At 33.8% G+C, this 22,332-nt stretch overlaps 3 protein-coding genes across 3 annotated transcripts; 1 reads left to right on the top strand and 2 right to left on the bottom strand.

The window, feature by feature from the left end:
- Positions 1-1,972: 1,972 nt before the first annotated feature.
- Positions 1,973-3,346, bottom strand: LOC134276734 (cholecystokinin receptor-like). The gene has a single exon (XM_062759007.1). The coding sequence runs from the start codon at positions 3,273-3,275 to the stop codon at positions 2,031-2,033; it is 1,245 nt and encodes a 414-aa protein (XP_062614991.1). The 5' UTR covers positions 3,276-3,346; the 3' UTR covers positions 1,973-2,030.
- A 3,680-nt stretch (positions 3,347-7,026) lies between these two features.
- LOC134276750 (cholecystokinin receptor-like) lies at positions 7,027-8,884 on the bottom strand. The gene is made up of 2 exons (XM_062759035.1): positions 8,774-8,884; positions 7,027-8,267 (listed from the first exon to the last, which is right to left on the bottom strand). Exon 2 carries the CDS (start codon positions 8,233-8,235, stop codon positions 7,036-7,038), a length of 1,200 nt encoding a protein of 399 aa, XP_062615019.1. The 5' UTR covers positions 8,236-8,267; positions 8,774-8,884; the 3' UTR covers positions 7,027-7,035.
- Positions 8,885-10,957: 2,073 nt separating this feature from the next.
- Positions 10,958-21,911, top strand: LOC134276751 (deleted in malignant brain tumors 1 protein-like). Its single transcript, XM_062759036.1, has 15 exons — positions 10,958-11,101; positions 11,209-11,257; positions 13,688-13,781; positions 14,796-14,908; positions 15,109-15,267; positions 15,576-15,693; positions 15,800-15,915; positions 16,158-16,319; positions 16,447-16,579; positions 16,665-16,777; positions 17,015-17,182; positions 17,280-17,388; positions 17,878-18,002; positions 20,957-21,130; positions 21,339-21,911. Exons 1-15 carry the CDS (start codon positions 11,078-11,080, stop codon positions 21,902-21,904), a joined length of 2,223 nt encoding a protein of 740 aa, XP_062615020.1. The 5' UTR covers positions 10,958-11,077; the 3' UTR covers positions 21,905-21,911.
- The last annotated feature ends 421 nt before the right edge of the window (positions 21,912-22,332 follow it).

The following is a 22,332-nucleotide window of genomic DNA, read 5'->3' as shown; positions in this document are numbered from 1 at the left end:
CTCTATAATTGGCTAAACACATTGAAAACTGTTTCCATTTCAGTGTCATTTGTTTTCCAGATAGTTTGCAGACCTTGCAATATATGTGTACAGCAATGATCAAAAGAAATACTCAGTAATATCGAAGTGAATGTATAGTACGGCACGAGAAATTTCAAACTTTTACATGCAAAATTATTTTCAAATCTGGCTGGAAACACATTGAGAGCTATTCCAAATGAAGAATTAAAAAGACAAGTACCTAAGTCCACAGCAGCAAGGAACGGAATGAAATATCTTTCTTCCTTCTCGCCTTTCATCAATAGACCGTAGACAATATGATAACTGTGGAGTTGCCCAAACAGTCCTACTATTAGATAAAGAGACAAAACTACATTATCGAAGATTAAACTTTCCGATTACTCTCTGTTCCAAATTTCCTATATTTCTCCAAACTAGATGTCTGATTATCCATTTCTATTGCGTAGTGTCTGTTTCAAAAGTTTTCCCCCTTAGTTTTAAATTCATTAATAAAAACTATTGAGCAGAACTGCAAGTTTTACATTTACTTCAGTGACAAATTGAATTGTTTTTAAAGTGTTTAAATTGAGTATATAAAATCAAAAGCAGAAAACTTCCTTTTCATTAACATTTTACTTTTTATGTTTATCTTCTCCTTTTTTTTGTTTTCATTAAGTTAAAGAAAAAAAAAAGATTTCGCTTGTACAATTGTATTTTTTCCTCCAGACACCTCGGAGCCAATTTCCTCAAAACTGGGCACAAATATCATGAAAGGAGTTTCGGATACTCTAAACAAAGTACGGAAGAGATCTGATTTAACTTATTTCATAAAAGTTTTGCACAAATCTGCTTCATATAAATACAAAAATAGGTCTGCTTATGACGGGGCGCAATTGGTACCCATGGGAATTCCAATATATTGTTGGAAGACCTGATCTCCAAAAACAACATAGATATTGTCAATCAGAAATTCAAGAACCTTTTATGATGTCAACTTCAGAGTACTTGTGTGTACATGTACAATTAGAATTCTTTTTAACAAAATAGTTTTCCAAATGACTAATGAAAAGGTAAGTAAATTTACGAATTGCATTTTTATTTTTAAAAAAAAAAAGCAGCTGTCAATGGTTTCAAAAAGCCTGGATTTAATTTATCGTGGGGAATGGTTGTGTAGAAAGTTGAAAAGTTGTAAGTTTTAAAGCTGTTGATTTTCGTAAAATCTCGTGATTTCAAATTGTCAAAAAGTTCCTTGGAATTTTGATTTGATCTGATTTACACCACCTAATGAATATATTGTTGCACAATACTCTTGAAATTTCTCCTTCACTACTGTTTATATCTTAGTGAGGAGTAAAGAAAGAGGCTTGATTGAACATTTACTGAAACCCACTGTTTATCTTTGTTTGTAAGGATTCAAAAACAACATATGATTTTTAAGAATATTTGATACCACAATCTTCTTACAAGGGGCTGATAGACCATATTTCAAACTTAGATGTAAAAAAATGTATATATATCTATGTAATTTCTTTCAAATTACACATGATAAGAATTATTAGTGTCCTAGAATAAATATGAAAGTTTTAGTCAAGTTGAATTTGAGGGAAAATTTGGTCTTTCTCTTGTACAATCTTTATTAAATAAAGCCTAGAAAATTTTCATAATCCTGTCAATTCTTTTTTTTTTTTTTTTTTGGTGTTCCAATGCAACTATGTTGGGCTTTGATTTTAAGATTTAGTCATGCTGGTTTAAAAGAACTATTGGCACAAAACAATCATAATACAAATAGTTACAAATCATGAACTACGGCTTTTTTTAACATGTAAAACATTTAACTGATGTTTAATTGTATAATCATTATAGCAGCAGCTTACTATAGAAAACAAGGTTAGACTCAATATAGATATAATCTATGTAAAATTATTGATAAATATCTCTAAACAGTTACCATCAATATCTGAAATACTTCAGCATTCTTTTTCGTCATTATGTAAAAGATAACAAATTCTCTTCATTACGAAATCTGTAAATCATCTTCTTATACAAACTTTAAACAACTTCTTAATTTCATTTGCAAACTTCTTGTCTAGGAATGCATAGATAAATGGATTGGTGATATTGTTTATGATGTACATTCTGTACACAAACAAAACGCCAGCTCTTGTAGAATCTGAAAGTTCCTCCCAGAATTTCGGATTTCTAGCTTCGAACATGATAATTATTACTTTAGGAATATAACATATAAGGAAAATGACGGTTATGAGCATAAACATCAGGGTAAATTTGTATACAACTGTCCGGTTCTGTTTTGCCTTTCGCCGTCGTCTTTTCTTCTGACGATTGCCGTTACCTTCCGATATCGTTCTTGTCTCACCATTCCTTGCCGTTTGTATAGATGTACGAGGAGAATTCATTTCAGATAATTTCTTGTTGTTCGTTTCCGCAGAACAGTAACTGGATAGATCTGTGTTTTCCGTCTGAACGGAATAGTTCTTGTCCCCTTCGTCGCTAAGTGGATCTTCGTGGCTCGAGATTCTTTTCCGAAACTGATCGACGTCGATCGAATTTTCTGACTCTAAACGACTTTGATGATTGTTAATAGATTTGGTATTTCTAAAATGTATTACAATAGTATATCCTATTTTTGAATACAGAATAATCAATGAAAGAATAATTACGATTGTCGAAATAACTAAAAAGCCCCCGAAAATCAAAGACAATGTTTTAGTGGCAGATTTTGACCTGCTACATCTCAAACCAACGATTCCCTTTTCGGTGTTTGGAAAGGACACTAGTCCATAAAAATAAATCATAGGTAATGATAATATAAGTGCCATTATCAAAACCACACACATCGCGAATCGTTTCCACTTTAACGTCATCTGCTTTCCAAACGGCCTGCAGACCTTCAGATATCTGTGCACAGCAATGATCAAGAGAAATAATATCGAGCTAAAAGTAAAAAGCGGTACCAGGAATTGCAGAGCTTTGCATGCAATAATGTTGTCAAATGTTGCCTGCATCAAATTGAGAGCAATTCCGAAGGAAGCGCAAACGATACAAGCACAAAGGTCCACAGCGGCAAGGAATGGAATAAAATAACGCTCTTCTTTATCGCTTTTCATCATAAAACCGTAGACTATGACAACTGTGGAATTTCCGAAGAATCCTACTATTATATACAGAGACAAAATCACATTATTAAAGATCAAACTTTCTGCTAGCTCTCTATTCCAAGTTTCCAATTTCTCCGGGATATAGGTTACGTTATCCATAAATGTCTTCGTATTTTTGGACCGCTGAAGTCTGTGTGATTTTCTTTTCAAAATTTTTAACGGGCGTTTACTACGATGTAAATGTATTACTGCTTTGAAAACAAATTTGAAAGTTGAATTGCGTAGACCAATAACGTATTCAGAGTTACATCATATGACTAAACATAGTACACATAAAATCTTTTCATTTACTTCTTACTACATTAATTCATCAAAGACACAAAAACTTCCTCTTCAATTACTGTTTACTGCATCGATTTATTATTTATTTACTTCCTTTTTCATTTTTTTTACGACTTTATGTTCTATCCTGTCCAGCTAAAAAGCCTTTCTTTAAAATCATCTTAGCAAAATATTTTCTCTTGTAACTGGAAGTCAAAGGAAATTCAATACCCTACGGTAATACATGTACATGTAAAGGAAAAACAAGTTCGAGCACCTTATAAATAAAACAAAAATATTTTGATCTATTCACAGCTTAAAATATGATTGATTGTAAATTGCTTTACGTCCCAATCGAGAATTGTCACACATATAGACACGTCACCATGTACCGGTGAATGGCTTTACTCAACTCTGAGGTCAGGGATATTTATCATACCAGCGCCTCGGTTTTTAATGTCTATACGAAGGACCTAAATCATTTTTTAACATTTTTGCTTTCCGTGACTCTTTGCTACTGTATGTTTATCAATAAATTAAATTACCAAATACAGTAGGTCAAAAATGCTCAAATGTGAAGTTTAATCAATTCAATCAATCAATATGAAAAATATTTTTTAGTAATACAGGCAAATAATTACTTCAAAATAGGTCAAGGAATTGAGATATTAAAAAAAACCCAGATGACATATTGTAATTTATTCTTGGTAGAGACAATCCGATAGGTATGCACTTGTTATTATGATTGATCTGGGCCAACAGGTCTTTTAAACAGCTTCCTTTATGATAAGTACTAATTTGAGTGCATTCAACTTGATGACAACTCTATATAAATTATCAAATAAATATCTTCAGCTATTTTTTTTTAAACATGAAAAATTAATTAAAATCAGAGAAGAACATTTACAAGGGTGATTCTTGCGCAAATTAACTACATGTTAATCATCAATATGAATAAATCGTGGATAGTAATATAGAAAGTGTTAACTGTATTTTGGTAAATGGGCCGAGGGGGGGGGGGGGGGTGATAATAGAAAAATTCGAATTCATCAAGCTAATTACAGTAAGTTTAGTATGCATATTACATGACTTCCTCTAGTACTCGGGCAATTCAATCGACAAAAAGTTGTGGACAATTTTCGCAATGAACTCTATTTTCTTTCCTTTATATCCATTCTAACTGTTGTCGTTTCAGTGGTATTGGTATTTATATATATGTATTATTATTTTATATAAATCATCCCCTTAAACAACCGAAAGAATTTTGCATTTTCGATATTTTCACTTAATCGGTAGTCAGTGAACAATAAATTATGGACTACTCCTGAATTATATTGCTTAATGATTCTTTAGATCAAGAATTTATAATATTATACTTTCATGTAAATTAGTTGAATCTGATTGGTCGAGAAACATTTGTTAAAAAACACTATTACCCGCAGAATAATGAAGCCACGCCCTCCAGCGTAGCAACAGTCAACATTGCTTGACGATGGGTGATATTCCAAAAAAAAAAAAGCGACCGCGCAGAATCTATGCGCGCACGGTTCACTGTTATATGTATTTGTATAAAACATTTAGTATAATATAATAAATATTGCATGTAGTTGAGTGTAACATTGAAAATAGATCAAGAATTTATAATATATGTGAAAATAGATCAAGAATTTATAATATATAAATATTGCATGTAGCAGAGTGTAACATTGAAAATTTTCACCCCAAGAAAACCACTGTCAACCTTGGCTGCGCCTCGGTTGACAATGGTTTTCTTGGGGGTGAAAATTTTCAAGGTTACACTCAGATAAATGCAATATTAAGATATTTCCTTGTCATTATACAGACATATCTTAGTGGTATGTATTATATGTTTAAATAATAAATACATTTTAAAAAAAATACTTTATTAATAAGGAAGTTTTTTTTAAATTATACAGAGAAAATTTTATTAAACCTTCCCGAAAGAAATTCTTCTAGTATGTAAACTTTTAAATCAGCTTTTTTTTTTTTAAATCAAATGTCATTTTCTATACTTTTTACCTATTACCAACACATAAGCAAAACTCATCTACAGGTTTTAAACAACTTTTCATCCTTATTTTCGTGTTTGAATATTGTTAGTTTTTTTTCTATATATTTCATCTAGGAATGAATAAATGAATAGATTTGTGATGATGTATAATGTACATTCAGTACGCAACGAAGCACCAGCTCTTCCATATTCTGAATCTCTCCCAGAACTTTCATTCTTCGCCTCTGACAAATTAATCATGACCTTTGAGATAAGACAGATCAGAAAAATGACAGTTATAACAATAAACATCGGGTTAAACTTATGCACAATTCTCCGGTTTTGTTTCTCCCTTTCCGGGTAGCACTTGACGTATGATTCATAACACTCCCTTTAATTGGAAGTTATGCTCCTCTTAGAGATAACTTTCCAGGATTAACTGAAACTATTTTTATACATGTATATCTTTTCTTTTTTTTCTTTTTTTGTTCATGTACTGACATTTCTGATATTATAGCAAAGATCCTATGCCAAGGGATATAGATACGTGATCATAATATCTTCAGCGAGTTGTCAACCTTCTAATCGCTCTCTCCTCTTTCTCTCCCCTCTCTCTATATACAAGGCATAGGGAAATTCTTCCTTGATTTGATTAAAATCATCCGCCCTGTTGTACATCCTGTATGTTTTTATTTTCACGTTCATTGGTACACACTCCCTCATGTATAATCAAGTTGAATATATTGGGTCATATTAATATATTTACTTGTCCTCTCCCGACTCAGAATCAAAATATCGGGATCGATAGGTAGTGAAAGATTTTTTTTTTCAAAAACACGAAAATTATGTTAAAATATTTATTAATCGGTTGAGAAAACTAAGAAATAAATTTAAGAAAATCATAATTGTTTTCCTGAAGTTAAACAAAATTGAGAGGTTAAAGTCAGTCGGAGGAGAGAGGGTAAACAAACAAAATTTTAAGATGACCTTCTTCCAGCGTTTCTTTTTTTTCTACTAAATTCATTTTTTATGTAGAATATTTTCATAAGCTTTCATTAATGGGTTTAAAAAAAATCCTGTTGTAATTTTAAAAAACCCATCTCCCAGAAAAACCATAAATATAACAAATTCATTTAGAAAAAAGAGATTCTTTTTACGTTTTTGAATATATGTAATTAAAAGAAAAGATTCGGTAATTATGCTACATTAAATACACTATATGCAGCAATAAAAGTTTACTCTTTATTATTTAAAAAGTTTTTTTTTAAATTTATTTCTTTCACAAAATTGTTAAAGTAATGTATAAATTAAAGTTTGTACAATTTTGTACAATGAACTTTATTCTGTCCATTTGGCACACTAACATTGCTCATAAATTTGACAGAATGATGATTAAGAAGATGCAAATGACTACATTTCATTGATAACACTCTGCACTTGAAAGATTCCCAATATATCGACATTGGCATTGCTACTACCGTGCCTAGTTTTGAACATGAAAAGTCAAGTTCTTTTCAATTTATATCAAAAAATAAAAAAAAATAAAGATGAATGAAAACAATTAAAAGTAATATGCTCGTTTTATGATTATCTGAACTGTAGTATTTTACAAGATTTAAATAATTTCTTAATTTCCTTAGAAAATTTCTTGTCAAGAAAGGCATAAATAAATGGATTCGTGACAGTGTTTAATATGTAAATCCTGTAAACAAACGACACGGCAGATCTTCCGGCATCAGAAAACCCCTCCCAGAATTTCGTGTTGCTCGCCTCTAGAAGCATGATAATAACTTTGGGAATGTAACAAATTATAAATATGATAGTAATAAGCATGAACATCAGTGTAAATTTATGCACAATTCTCTTATTTCTTCTCCGCTTTCTACTTGACTGCTTTGGAAGATGTTTGTCTTTATTAACGGGTGTGTCAATTTGGCACGTGGTCTTCTGTGTGGAGTACACAGCCGATGTTATCGTAGTGGGTGTCTCGAGGGTCTCAAACGAACTCATGTCAGATTTGCTGCAAGGGTCGTCATCAGTGGAGACCCCACTTCGAGAATATTCTGTTTTATTGTGGTTACCAAGAACTTTTGTATATTTAAAATGTACAAAAATAGTGTACCCCACTTTGGAATACAGACAGATTAACACAACAATAATTGCAATTGCTGTTAGAACAAGAGAGCCACCAAATATCAAAGAGCTCGTTTTGTTCGTTGTGCTCAATCTTCCACATCGGCGACCGTAGATCTTCAATTCATCATTAAAGAAAGATTCCGATCCATAAAAATATGTCATGGGCCCCGCTAATGGGAGTGCAATTGCTAGACACAAACCCAAGGCGAACCACTTCCACTTCAATGTCATTTGTTTTCCGAGAGGTTTGCAGACCTTGAGGTATCTGTGTACAGCAATGACTATAAGGAGAAAAACTGATATCAACGTGGTAAGGCCTGCAAAGAACCACCAGGTCTTGCACAAAGGCTCGTTATCAAATGTCGCCTGCATCAAGTTTTGAGCGATTCCAAACGAAGCACAAACTAGCGAAGCACATAGATCAGCAGTGGCAAGAAATGGAATGAAATATCTTTCTTCTTTGTTTCCCTTTATCTTGTTGCCTTTCATTTTAAATCCGTAAATAAAAATCACGGTAGAATTCCCAACTAATCCTACAATCATATAAAGAGAAAGGATGACATTATTTGGAATTAGGACTCTGGCTAGCTTGCTATTCCATTCTTCTACTGTATCCGATGTTTCGTTGGTGTAGTTTTCCATTACTGTCATACTTTTTACTGTGGATTTCTAACGGGAGCTTCCTGTTCAATCAGTGAAACATATCTTCCTCATATGAAAGTCGTGGTAAATATTTCCGAAGTTTCAAGTATACGGGTTAAGAGTTTACGTAACTACTATGGTATGTTATAACTAGGCTAAAAAATATTCCCTTTAAGAATGATAACATATTGGTCCCCTAGTCGCCCGCGTGGCGCAGTGGTTAGAGTGTCTGCTCTATAGAGGTAGGGAGTTGATCCTTACGTCGCGGGTTCGAATCCCACTGTAGTGCGTGGAGACCGGTCCTTCGGACGAGACTCTATATAAACCGGAGTCCCGTGTCGCAGTAGGGCTGGCACGAAAAAGACCGCTCACTGCTCAATGGCCGTAAGTGCAGAGTATATGACAAAATTTGAAGCTCTCGATCCACCGGCAAATGGTGTCGTCTCCATATTAGTGAAAAATTCTCGAGAGGGACGTTAAACAACATACAATCAATCAATCAAATTGGTCCCATGAATTGAATTGAAAATATATGAAAAGAACATACTGACGAAAACCTTAATCCAAATAGTTCCTTTTGTTTTAGGTTCAGGCTAGCTGAGCTACAAATGCCGAGATTTGAAGTCCATAACCTTTATTTATATACAACTTATTTAAAACAATATAAATAATGTGTTGATTACCACGTATTGAAATATGTTTACATGCTTTAAAACACGGAAATAAGTTATAATGACTGCATATGTAATGATATACGATGCAGATACGTTAACCAGTCCTTCTAGTTGTACCATTTAATCTAAAAATACCACACAAATATTTATTGTTTTCATCTGTTTTTCTGAATCTGAATAGAGAGAAGGCTTTGTATGTAGATAAATAAGTGCCCTATTATAATTATAAAGTCCTTGTCGGAAAAATATTGAAAGAATAAACTTTGATAAAAAGTATTAATCCTTTATTCTCAGATAGCTAAGAAAACTATTGATAAATGTAACGGGAATGTACACAAATGTTCCTTATGCGGTTTCACGTCCCTTTTTAGTGATAAGCTTCACTAAATGACAAAACCTTATGTTACACCCATCATTAATTTTTATAAGTAAGCCTTCGTATAGCACGCCAAATTCACAAAAATGAGATAATCATAGTTTCACAATTGATAAACTAGGTTTATCGACTGTAAACTATAGTTTACAAACCGTAAACTATAGTTAACGATTCGTTAAGTATAGTTTTCATCTGTAAAACTATATTTAACGGTTGTTAACTATAGTTTACGAATGATAATCTAAGTTTATCTGTCTGTAATAAGCGTTAACAATAGATTTTGTTGATAAACATAGATTCACGTTTGTAAACTATAGTTTACAATCGTAATCTATAGTTAAGAGTTGTTAATCATAGTTTCACAAATCGTGAAACTATATTTATCAGATCGTTAACTATAGTTAACGGTTTGTAAACTATAGTTTACAAATCGTGAAACTGTATTTATCAGATAATCTATGTTTTGCGATCGCAAATGATTGTTTTTGCTGTTAAAGCAATATGAGCTGCATTTTTGAGAATTTTATTTTGCTGGTAAAATGTGTTATTATAATTAATCTGTATGTAATCTAAACCCTTATGATCAATAAGACCAAAATAAAGTTTTAAAATGTTTCAGAAGAAATATTTCTGTTCAACTATACAGTATTATATAAGTTTATTGTTTGCAAACTATAGTTTACAATATGAACAACAGTTAATACTGTATTTATCAGATAATCTATGTTTTGCGATCGCAAATGATTGTTTTTGCTGTTAAGTATAGTTTACGGTTGTGAAACATAGATTATCGCGTTAACTATGGTTTACGGATGTAAAATATAGATTAACGTTGTTAACTATAGTTTACAGTCCGTAAACTATAGTTTACAACCGATAAACTTAGTTTATCGACTGTGAAACTACGTTTTGCTCATTTTTGTGAATTTGGAGTGCCATACCTTCGGCCTTCACACGATTTGATCACGTGACCGACCCACTTCAATTCCCATTGAAATTTTTAAACTTGTTCTTTATTTCTTAAATTAAATGTACCGTCATTTATATATTTCTTCGTATGTTTTTGGCTTTAAGTATTGCATAGTTTCCTTTTTTCCGTTAGTATATTTTTAATAATTTGGTCTAAGACACAATACATGATCTGATTAAATTTTACAAAACCATATTATACAGTTGTAATTTAATCTATTTTTCAAACAGTATAATCGTAGCTTTCAAGAGTGGCAGAAAGACCAAGCCTTCAAAAATTAACGAAAATACCACTGTTACATTTAAGTTTTTGAATTCTGGTAATTCAAAATTCTGAAAATTTAAAATTCGGTGAATTTAAAACATTCTCTGAATTCTAAAACTTTAATGTAATACAAGTATTTAAACTCCATCTAATCGATCATTTCTATTTAGACCCAACAACTTATATATATAATTATACATACATTTTTCAATAGTATGGTCCAAGACCCAATTCCACAGTTTAAATGCAATAGGTATACTAGTATATACAGTTAGTAAACAATTAAGTCTCTTTTTATGCTATGTATATAGCTTCCTGGAAGTTTCAACTATTTGTTACTGATATGTCCAAAAATCTTTTTAACGTCACTTCAATTTCAGACCACACTATGGATATACGAAATAGTAAATGTTGACTGGTTTTGTTAGTCCTAATGAAACCAACCCTGCGACATTTAAATGTGTTTGTTAATCTAGATTAGAATAAATATTCATCGATTAAAGGTTTTGACCGTATCATTTATGGATTTAACTCTAGCCATTGTGCTTTATACAAATCAACAATAACATGGACAAATGTAGTCGATTTCAGGTATGTTCAAAGCGATGTTACTAAAAGTGTTTCAAATGAACTACACTTAATTAATTTATGTCTACAACCTTCTGTTCAAACTCATTCCATATTAATACTGATTTCAGGTAATCGATGTGACAATTATTTTTTATCTGGCCATTTCCTTCCAAACAGGTACGTTGCTATACACTCTAACGTTTTCTCTGGACATTTAACGGCCTTTCACTTTTCAAAGCTTTTCCCATCCTTTCATCATCAAAATATTTTGCCGTGTGTTAAGTATTTTCACAATTGTAAAAGATGTTTTTATTGTCCTGACTTGCTAACTGATGTATTCAAATTATTGACCCGTTTGTAAATTCGTATGTCCAGCCTTCCTTCTGATCAATAATGAATTATACATTTGGTTTTCAGACTGAATTTCGTGACCTTATCTTTTGAGGGTTTTTTTTTAATAACAATGATTGGCTAGTTATTCTTGGCACCATCAATGAATTACGTGTTACTCATCCTAATGATAATTACATTCTATAGAAAGAAGCGTGCAGAATGTCTATAACTCGATAACTTCAGAAATCAAACAAAAACCATGTCCAATTCGAAAATGAAGTATTTAGAGTAAAGCTATTATTATTAAAACTTATAAAATTATGATGAACAAAAGAAGATGGGGGAACAAGGCTGGCAGAATGCCTATAGCGTCAGATATTAAGAAATCATATGCAATATGTGGATTGGGTATTTCAATTAACTTCTAATTATTGATTCTTTTTGAAATTATGAGAAAAAAAAAACTTTCTGAGAGAAAAAAATCTCGGAAAAAAATTTTTCTTTCAAAAAATTATAAGATAGTATTCGTGGGATTCGAACCCTAGCAATAAAAATCCGACGTATCAATAGCATACTGCTTTGAGACTAACGCGTTATCTACTTTGATATTTACATTTCCAATGTCTTTGTCTGAGATAAAATTACCAATTGTAAATGTAATTGATTTCCTCATGAATGTTTTGGCGCGGTTCCAAAAAAACCACGTGCAGGGCGGGACAACACCTAGAGAGAAGCAGGCTTGGAGCCCGTGGATTGTCGGAATCAAAGCATGTAAATATAAGGAATAACTGTCAGATTTTTCGAATTCATGAAGATGATCAATGGATTGGCTTGTGTGATAATTTTATGCATAAACGCCTTCGGCGTTTATGCAAATTATCACACAAGCCAATCCATTGATCACTTCATGAATTCGAAAAATAAGACAGTTATTCCTTAACTACATCACTCATGGTGATTTTTGCCATTTAAATCATGTTAGTGATATGACCCGCGACTAAATAGACTTAAGTATTTCTCGGAAATGTGTCATAAAAGTGTAATTATAGGGTATAGTGGGTCTTCGCTCCATGTTTTTGTAAACCAAAAAATGTGTATTTTATTGCAAACTTTTAGGATCATCTTTCAAAAAATGGAGTGAAGAGCTACTCATATTGAAAAATTTTGCTAAAGTATGAGAAAATGATCGTTTTTTGTTCTTTTTAGTTTTTCATTGGCAAATATTTTCAGTCTTTGTGAGATTTTGGTAAATTGTAGAGATTTTACATAAAGTATACTTTAATATCTTAATATTAGATGAAATACGGTGTATCAAATAAAATTTGGATTTAATCGAGATTAAATTTTTCACTTCTTATCTGTCGCACTATAGCCCGCCTTATCCCCCATCTTCTTTTTTTCGGAGTGAAACATTTCTCGGCTAAAATTGCTCTTTTTGATTAAAAAATAATGTGGTATTCGTGGAATTCTAACTCTTGCAATAAAAATCCCAACTTATCATTTTGCTTTGAGACTAACCACAAAGCTACACATCTAATGTAAAGTGCCATTTTAAATAATCATGTTTGTGATGTATCCCTTGATTCAACTTTAAATATTTCCCCTTAAATTGAATATTTTGTCATATAAATGTGTTTTTAAGGTAAAGCGGGTCACTTTTTTTGTTAACCAGTATATATACATGTATATATTTTTACTCAAATCTTTAGGATTAACATTTTAAAAATTGAGCGACGACCCACTCATATCGAAAAATTTTAGTTATACTTATAGTATGAGAAAGTGACCCCTTTCTCCCTCTATAGTATGTGTTTGCTATCTTACTATTGTTTGCAGCTGACTGTAAAGTTTCACGTTACGTCACGATCTAGTTGACAGCTGCACTCAAGGTATAATTGTACACGCCTCCTAACCGCAAGCTTTACGACTGGAACTTTCTTCTTATCCCTGATTGGTTGCTCGTGCAACAGATTATTTCCGTATCAATGTTGATAATTTGAGTTGACCAATCACGTGAATTGTTTACGCTGGATGCATCTGACGAAAAAGATCGTGACGAAACGTGAAACTTTACAGTAAGCTGCAAACAATAGTATAGCTAGACAATTTCAATCTTTGTGCAATTTTGCAAATTGTAGACAAATTACTTAAAGTATACACTAATGTTTAGATGAAATATCAAAGAAAATGTATTAGAGATTTGATTTTTCACCTTCACGTCTGTCGCACTGTAGGCATTTCGCTGGCTTGTTTATCCATCTTCTTTATCTTCAGTATCCTCACAGTGTAGTACCCCTTTACAACTGTCTGCCCACCATGGAACCGCCCCGACCATCAGCTCTCCGAACTATCCTTATAACTACCCAAGGTAAAAATCTATAATAAAAGTAATCTGTTCTTATCGATATGATGACTTAATTCTTGGTTTGGTGTAATGACTTAACATAAAGAACGTGTTCCCATTAATTTTCTAGAATTTATGAAAAAGCCATAGGTTCCTGGGAATAACTAGGTCATTATAACGACCATTATAATTTGGAAATTGTTGAACGCTTAGTAGCATCAACGTATTAGTTTGTAGTCTGTTTCGGATTACAAATGGAATTAGACGATGCTCTTGTGTACCTAATCGGTTATTATATGCAGTTTATATGAAAAAAAAATACTAAATATATACAGGCAACTTCACCACATATGATCCACATATGATATCCATATGATTGTGTATACATATGATTATGAGAGGCAATGCATATGTAGATCATATGTGGCGCAATTGCCTATGATAAAAGAGCATTTCCATGGTGGAAATCTCCAAATACTAGTATCTCGTGTGTCGTTTTGCTTAATGGTTAGTTTGTCATTTAAAATATCTATCACTCAAGAAAGCAAGATGTGGACGATTTTGCGTTGCCTTTTATTTAACTTCACTTTGATATGTCGATTAGAAATATGAATGAAAATAAATATTTCAACTGGTTAAAAGTTTGAAGATATATCCATTGTCAAATTGAAGTCCAAAGTAAGTTTTTTTTTTCACACGTAGAAGTTTTTTAATTATAAATTCTGCTAAATTCTAGTCTAAAAAGAGGCCAGCTTGGAGTGGAGCATAAATCGTGGCCATAATTTTTGAAAAGATTGAAAAGTTTCCTAAAAATCCAGCGGAAAGACAAAAAAATACGCCTACGACATCTATGTGCCCTTTATACAAAATATATTCATCATAATATAGGCCTAATGATTATGAAAAATACATGCCAGGTGTTGTAAAGCAATTTTGAAATCATGCTGTTTAATTTAGTCTCCTTTCGGCTTTCCTCTAATAATATTGCTGAACAGCTTTCATTTCTTTCGTAGGAATAACAGAATTTTAATTTTACAGCTCAATCAACTGTCAGTGGTCGATACAAGCAGAAACTTCGTCTTCTACCGTGGGGGTAGTATTTAACGTTATCAACACTGAATCCTTCTTCGACAAAATACGTATATATGATGGTAGGAATTATTTTTGATTTCAGGGTATATGGTTTGTTTGATTTGTTATTTAAGTGAGAAGTTTTACTGGTTATCATATTGAAGCGTTTGGTTAAACAGTAAATAATAATAAAACAAAATTTGACATTTTAAGATATGGGAATTTGGCACTAATAAAATTGAAAATGTTTACCTATTGATCATATATCCGTCTTTATCAGGTAACTCTCCGAGTGGAACCCTCTTGGTAACGTTATTTGGAAGTAAAACTAACGACTATTATGAAAGCACAGGGGAATACATGTATATTGTATTCACGTCCGACATGGGCATCGAAAAGGCGGGATTTACTTTGCAATACTTCAGTCTTTATCCCACAAGTAAGATTTCAAAATAAATTTCTATGTTTCATTATGTTCTAGAAGACACTTTGCTGATGATGTAATCATGTACAATGAATAATATTAGTACGTAAAATGCGTTCATGTTACTGAGTACTTTGATACTGGCACATAATGTAAAAATGTATTCATGTAATGTTCATGTTATAAAGACAACTGTTAAGAACATTATTGTCAGAAAAGGTTCACAGTTGTTTACCAATTTAATCATTCGTTTTTCCATGTTTCCCATGGACGTGCTCTTAAACTTTTTAAACTAACCAAAATAAGTGTTCTTTCAATCACAGTCTTCGGACAGAGACAACTCCTGCCCTGTTACTCCCAGAGTGCTCAGCATACCATAACAGTGACGACCACCTTAAGTCTGCAGCAGTCATTGGCCACATTTCCGGACTTCTACTCAGGGTATTGTCTAAAAACAAAATTTGATTTCAAAGAAGATTTAGTGTGTTCTAATATTTTTTTAATCCTACGGTTTAATTTAACACTAAACCGGTTGAATTTCTTTCAGCAATGACTTCTGCTACTGGAAGATTGACGCAGGAACCGGAAATTATCTAAACATAAGTGTCCTCCTCACTGATGACGCGTACGGCTCGGATCCCGGAGGGCTTACTATTTATGACGGTAGGTGTATATTTCTCTAACCGGTAAAACTTCAGGAGGAATGTAGGTTTCTCCGCCGTCTAGCTGTTCTTTTGTCTGTTCGTCTGGCTAGATGTCTGTCTATCAGTCCTTCCATTAGTTGGTCAAATTGTTCACTTGGTTTTCGATCTTGGCTTCTTTTCTGAACACGACCTGACAAAACCATTAAATTGAATGTAAATCTTATACGATCACAAAACACTGACTTATATTTAATGATGCAGGTAACTCTAATGCGGCATCCGTTCTGGGGACGATATCTGATAAATCGCAGACAGAGTCTGGTTCCGTTGTCCTGGGAACCAGTCAACAATATGCCTTTTTTGTGTACTATCGACGAAGTGTTAATTTGTACAGAGGGTTCCTTCTAAGCTTCAACCGAGTAGGTGAGTCCACAGTTACAGTTCTACTCAACAATCCAATGCCATCGAATTTTATACCTGAAACTGAAATATATCTTTGCAATAAGACTTATCTTAACATTGCTGTTGAAAATGGTACTGGTGATTTTAGGGACTCCCCCGGCGCCAGTGACGGTCCCCACCATAGGTCCCCCGGTGGTGGATACCTGTGGCAATACGTCACTGATAGCAGATAGTGTGGAAAATCACATAACTTCACCCAACTATCCAATGGACTACAACAGGTTAGGATCACCAACAGATATTTGAAATTCAGACATTAAATTTTATCAGAACTCAGTCTCTGAGTAGTTTTTTTCCCAACTTTAGTGGTTCATCGTGTGTGTGGATCATTCGGGTGGCTAATGAAAGCTTGATCATCAAACTAACTTTTGAAGCCATTGACCTAGAAAGTTGCTGCGATTTTCTTTACATATATGATGGTATGATTACTAATATTTATCTGTAATAACTTTTACAAAAAATTAAGATTCCTTTTAATTCAACATTCCTTGTGTAAATAGGTACTACAAAAATAAATCGTTTCATTGGACTCGGTTTCACTTCCAAAATATTCCTCTACCTTTGGGGCTCTACCAGGCAAGTTTAACTGCATCTTTAAAAAAAACTGTTAGTTACTGCTTTCTGACTTTAATTAATACAAAATCTCAATCTTCAAGGTGACACAACATACTACGCTTTGCTTGGTACAGTAACTGGCAACTACTATAACTCAACTGGACTTCCAGTTTATCTTACAACCGGAACAGCAGTCAGACTCCATTTTGTTAGCGATGAGAGAACGCAACAAACTGGATTCAAAATTAGATTTCAAGCCGTTATTTCAGGTAATCTAAAAAACGAAACAGATTAATTAAGGCCAATATACAGTCTTGCATGTATGTATCTATAAAATTATGTTTAAATCTACGGTTTTCCTCCCAGAGATTCCATCCTGTGTTAATCAGAGCGTGACCACTGTGCTTACAGCCTCCTATCAAGTACAGACATTCGAATCTCATCCTGAATTTTCAATTCCACAAAATTATAACAAGTAAGTCTGAGGATTAGTATCAAGGAATGTTTTGCCCAAATGACATTTTAAAAGAACTACAAGTGGGTGGTTGACCAATTTGCAGACACTTTTACCTACGGTTGAGTATGTATGAAAACTGATTTAACTCACGTTTTTGTTTCCGTGAAAAGTTTATACAATAGGCAAATGCTCCAGTTATTTCTACACATTATATGGCAATTGTAACATTTCTCTTGAGACTCTATGATACATTTTCCTGATTTCTTGGTCAATTGAAGTTTTCATAATGCAGAAGAAACAAGTAAACTTTGACTTTTGTCCTATTGTGGCGCATCCTAGAACTAGTATACTGTTTGATAAAGAAGCACCAGCTCTTCAAGTTTAATTCCAATATAGCTTCCGCTAGGAAATCGCGTCAGCAGTCAGGGAACCAGTCAACATACGTGTAGGTGTGGTTTACAGATATGATTTTGATAGATTATTAAATTTTTTTCCTTCTCTCTTCAGTTCACAGGATATATTCTGGTTGATAACGAAACCAAGCGAGTCTGATATTCTCTCCGTGCAGTTTCTGAGCTTTGGGTTGGAACATTCCGAGAACTGTGTCTTTGACAACGTGACAATTTACAAAGGCAAGGACTTTCTTTCAAGTGTTCTTAATTTATTTACTAGAGAGGTGTTCGTATCCTCATGATGAATTCCCGACAAAGGTTCATAATATGATAAAATACAAATAATTTTAAGAACATACGTCCAATCTCACTTTTTAGAAAATGGCATACATGTGTACATGCATTTTATATAAATAGAAATTCTAGCTCAACTACTTTTTATTAGGTCACCTGAGTAAACTCAGGTGACCTATTGCTATCTGTTTTTGTCGTGCGTCGTTCGTCGTGGGTTCTGCGTTAACATTTGAACATTTTTAGCTTCTTCTCTGAAACCACTGAACCAATTTCAACCAAATTTGGCATATAGTATCTATGGGTAAAGGGGAACAAAAATTGTGAATTTCATGGTCCCTGCCCCCCTGGGGCCAGGGGGGTGGGGCAAAAACCACTAAAATTAATGAAATCTTTAAAAATCTTCTTCTTTACTCCTGGACATCAAGCAGTCAAACTGTTTGCATGATTGTAATGAGCATTGAGTCATCTACCAAAATTGTGAAATTCATGGCCCCAGGGTCTGGGATTCTAGTGCTAGGACGGGGCTATATAGATTATATAGTGAAAATACATTATTTCTTTAAAAATCTTCTTCTCTGCTCCTGGGTATCAAATAAACTAAACTAAGTACATAGTTATGATGAGAAAGAATGCCTCTTCCAAAATTGTGAATTTCTTGGCCCCAGGGTCAGGAGTTTTGGTGTTAGGGCGGGGCTCTATTGGTTATATAGTGAAAATGCATTGAATCTCTGAAAATTTTCTTCACTGCTCTTGGGTATTAAATAAACTAACTAAGTACAAAGTTATGATGAGCAAGAGTGCCTCTTTCAAATTTGTGAATTTCATGGCCCCAGGGTCTGGGGTTTTGGTGTTAGGGCAGGGCTCTATTGGTTATATATTGAAAATGCATTGAATTTCTGAAAATCTTCTTCTCTGCTCTTGGGTAGTAAATAAAGTAACTAAGTACATAGTTATGATGAGCAAGAGTGCCTCTTTCAAATTTGTGAATTTTATGGCCCCAGGGTCAGGGGTTCTGGTGTTAGGGCGGGGCTCTATTGATTATATAGTGAAAATGCATTAAATCTCTGAAAATCTTCTTCCCTGCTCTGGGGTATTAAATAAAGTAACTATATAGTTATGATGAACAAGAGTGCCTCTTCCATATTTGTGAATTTCTTGGCCCCAGGGTCAGGGGTTCTAGTGCTAGGGCGGGGCTATATAGATTATGTAGTGAAAATGCATTATTTTTTCAAAAATTTTCTCCTCTGATCCTGGGTATTAAATAAACTAACTAAGTACATAGTTATAATGAGCAAGAGTGCTTCTTACAATTGTGTGAATTTCATGGTCCCTATGTCAGGGGTTTTGCTATTTGGTGTAAGGGGACTGGGGGGGGGGGCTCTTTTGATTAAATAGTGAAAATACATTAATTCTTTGAAAATCTTTTCTTGCTCCTGGGTATTATGTCAATGATCCAAGTATATATATATTTATGATGAGGAAAGGTGCATATAGCAAAATGGTTAATTTCATGCCCCCTGGGTCAGGGATATCATGGGGGGGGGGGGGGGTACATAGTCTGAAAATAAATTAATGCCTTGAAATCTGATCATTAGTATTAATCAACCATATTTGATGAAATAACATTTATGATAAAATTTACAATATTTTGAAATATGTGGCCCCAGGGTCAGTGGTTCCTGTGGGATGGGGTGGGGTGCACAACTGGTTCAGAATGAAAGTGTTTTTTCTCTTAGTTACTCTGATCTACCTATGGGTGTTAAGTGACTATCAAGTAAGCATTGCTAAGTGTATAATTATGATAAGCATTGGTGCCTCTTTCAAAATTGTGATTTCATGGCTCTGGTTTCAAACACAAACCAAATTCAATTATTGGAAAGTTGTTACACGATACTCAGGTGACCTATAAGGCCCGTGGGCCTCTTGTTGAAAAAGGTATAACCTTTATAGACCCAAGAACCAAACTGTTCGCCAAACCGTTTTTTCATGGAGTTCAATGAAACATACTCTGTTGTTAGAGAAGGTCATGCTCAGTAAATGTTTTATTAGAAAGCTTTTATTGTACCCCCACTTGAAAAACGGGAGGGTATATAGTAATCGGTATGTCCGTCCGTCCCTCCGTCCTTACGTCTGACTGCCTAGCCGTCCGCCCGTCCTTCTGTTAAGCTTTGGGGTACCTATCTCATATCCGGAACTCATCTTTTACCACTGAATGGAATTTAATGACTTTAACTGAATCTTTGTTTGGTAGTGCCAATGTGCACCTCCAATTTTACATTTTGATCGGACACGTATTTTGGGTTTTCCAGAGCAAAACATTGACACTGCCATTTTTTCTATAATATTAAAGGGTATCCATCTTTTATCCACAACTCCTCCTATACCACTGAATAAAATTTGATGATACTTTTATAGATTTTCTTTATTACATAATGCCACTGAGCACCTCTTATTTTACTTTTTGATGTGACGCTTATTTCGGGTCGCAAGAGCAAAACAGGGACTTTGTCATTATCATCATATGGGAAGCGGGGGATATCATTTAGTGAGCTCGTTGCTCACAGTACCTCGTTTTCTCTGACTTTGAAAAATGTTTATGTTCAATGAATATTTAAAAAAAAAATGATTTAAATTTTGTATAGACTCCCTGAGGATTAAATTCAATTCCGCAACGGCTGAACATAAACAAAAGCAAAAGTTGAACCTGTAATGTAAGTGATCGCCCATCAAAGGGCTATACAGGCTTGTCGTTGCTTAACTTACCTTTTAAGAAAGATTCAACAAGATAACAAAAAAAAGCTAAATGTATGTACGGTAACTCTATAACGAGCCAGTATACGTACTCCAATCCTCCCTCCCTCTTTGCCATCAAGTAAAGGACAGTTAATTGTTTTTTCTAGGAGCTTGTCTTTCCAATCCTTTGGTCAAGACCCTTTGCGGAGACCTTGTTGGAAATTCTACTTCCTATACTTACTCGACAGGAAAGTTTCTGTTGATGCGGTTTAAAACAGATGCCTCCGTTACAGATAAAGGGTTCTCTGTCTCCTATGTTATCGTCAACTCGACGTCATCAGGTATGAAGAAAGGGGAGCAGTATAAAAACAAAGCATTAAATTATGTTACAAATGTATATTATATGAAAGAAAATCCAGAAATATTCAAGATAAAATGTTCATCTATTACTGAAAATAAATGTCGTCTTCATAATCCATTTTACAATCTGAAAACAGTACAAATATACCTGTAGTTCAACTTGTGTTAGCCTCTCTTTTTATTTTTCAGACAACGAGTCTTCCTCTGGACTGCCGGACTATGTCCGTTATACGATCGCCGGTGTCATCACGTCGGCTTTACTAATCGCCGCGATATGTTTCTGCGTGTGTTGTTGTCGGAAACTTTGTCCAAAAACCGCCAGCTTAAGAATGGCGGCAAAATCTGAGATGAAGAGAAATTTAATCCTTGTTAACACTAATAAACCAAAAAGAATTAAAATGCCTATGAAAAACAAGAGGAAGTCTAAATACGGCGATAATAAAGTCTCAGCGGAACCTCCGAAATTTCCTTTGGCTGGACCAGGTATCAACCCTGTTGCACCTCCTTTTCCTTTAGATTTAAAAGACGTAAAGACTGGAGAAAAGTCGACCGATGTTCCAAACCGACTCCCACCAAGAAAGGAAAAGAAAATAAAAGAGCCAAAACCAAAAAGTTTAAGTGATGCTGAAAAGGACAAAAACGATAGCCACGGTAACGATTCTGTAGCTTCGTTTGATCCTAATGCTCCTATTGACTTTTCTACCATTCCCCATCCTTTTGACTATAAGGATCCTTGGCAGCTTGCAAAAGACTGAATATTGCATGTTTCTTGGGTCAATCTTTCTAACATGTTTTAAATATCATGTAGTTTTATGAAACTATCTCGATAGTATTTTGTATACTGTCTGTACATGGTTGTACCCCTTTGCGTCGAAGTGCTTTTTTCGTGTTTTCTTCATCGCGGCACAAATTAGTACTCCTGATATCTTTATATTGATATAATTATATATTATTTCTTGATAATTTTGGAATGTAAATTAGGCAAAGCGATAGGTCAGGAGCAAAGAAGGCCTAATTTGCATGTAAATCTCGTGCGCGCCTGTCTTCGTGTCTGTTGCTAGGGAGGCCTAATATGCATGTAAATCTCGTGCGCTTTGTATTTGATGTCATTGGTCGAAGACTATTGAAATTGACGTGGGAGACCTCGTAGAATTTGAATATATTTGTCTACATTTTTACAATT

Source organism: Saccostrea cucullata, unplaced genomic scaffold (assembly GCF_032062105.1).
Source record: "Saccostrea cucullata isolate Sc308-1 unplaced genomic scaffold, CSIRO_AGI_Scuc_v1 ctg212, whole genome shotgun sequence".
In the NCBI taxonomy this organism is placed as follows: domain Eukaryota; kingdom Metazoa; phylum Mollusca; class Bivalvia; order Ostreida; family Ostreidae; genus Saccostrea; species Saccostrea cuccullata.
Note: the sequence above shows the minus strand (reverse complement) of the source record. Positions and strands in the feature narration are given on the sequence as shown.

What these genes read in the sequence shown, in the direction of transcription:
- LOC134276750 (XM_062759035.1), bottom strand. Translation starts at nt 8,235, where the DNA reads ATGACAGTAATGGAAAACTACACCAACGAAACATCGGATACAGTAGAA.
- LOC134276734 (XM_062759007.1), bottom strand. Translation starts at nt 3,275, where the DNA reads ATGGATAACGTAACCTATATCCCGGAGAAATTGGAAACTTGGAATAGA.
- LOC134276751 (XM_062759036.1), top strand. Translation starts at nt 11,078, where the DNA reads ATGGACAAATGTAGTCGATTTCAG. An exon ending in GGCCATTTCCTTCCAAACAG is followed by an intron (nt 11,258 to 13,687) that starts GTACGTTGCTAT and finishes CTTTATCTTCAG; the next exon opens with TATCCTCACAGTGTAGTACC. An exon ending in CAAAATACGTATATATGATG is followed by an intron (nt 14,909 to 15,108) that starts GTAGGAATTATT and finishes CGTCTTTATCAG; the next exon opens with GTAACTCTCCGAGTGGAACC.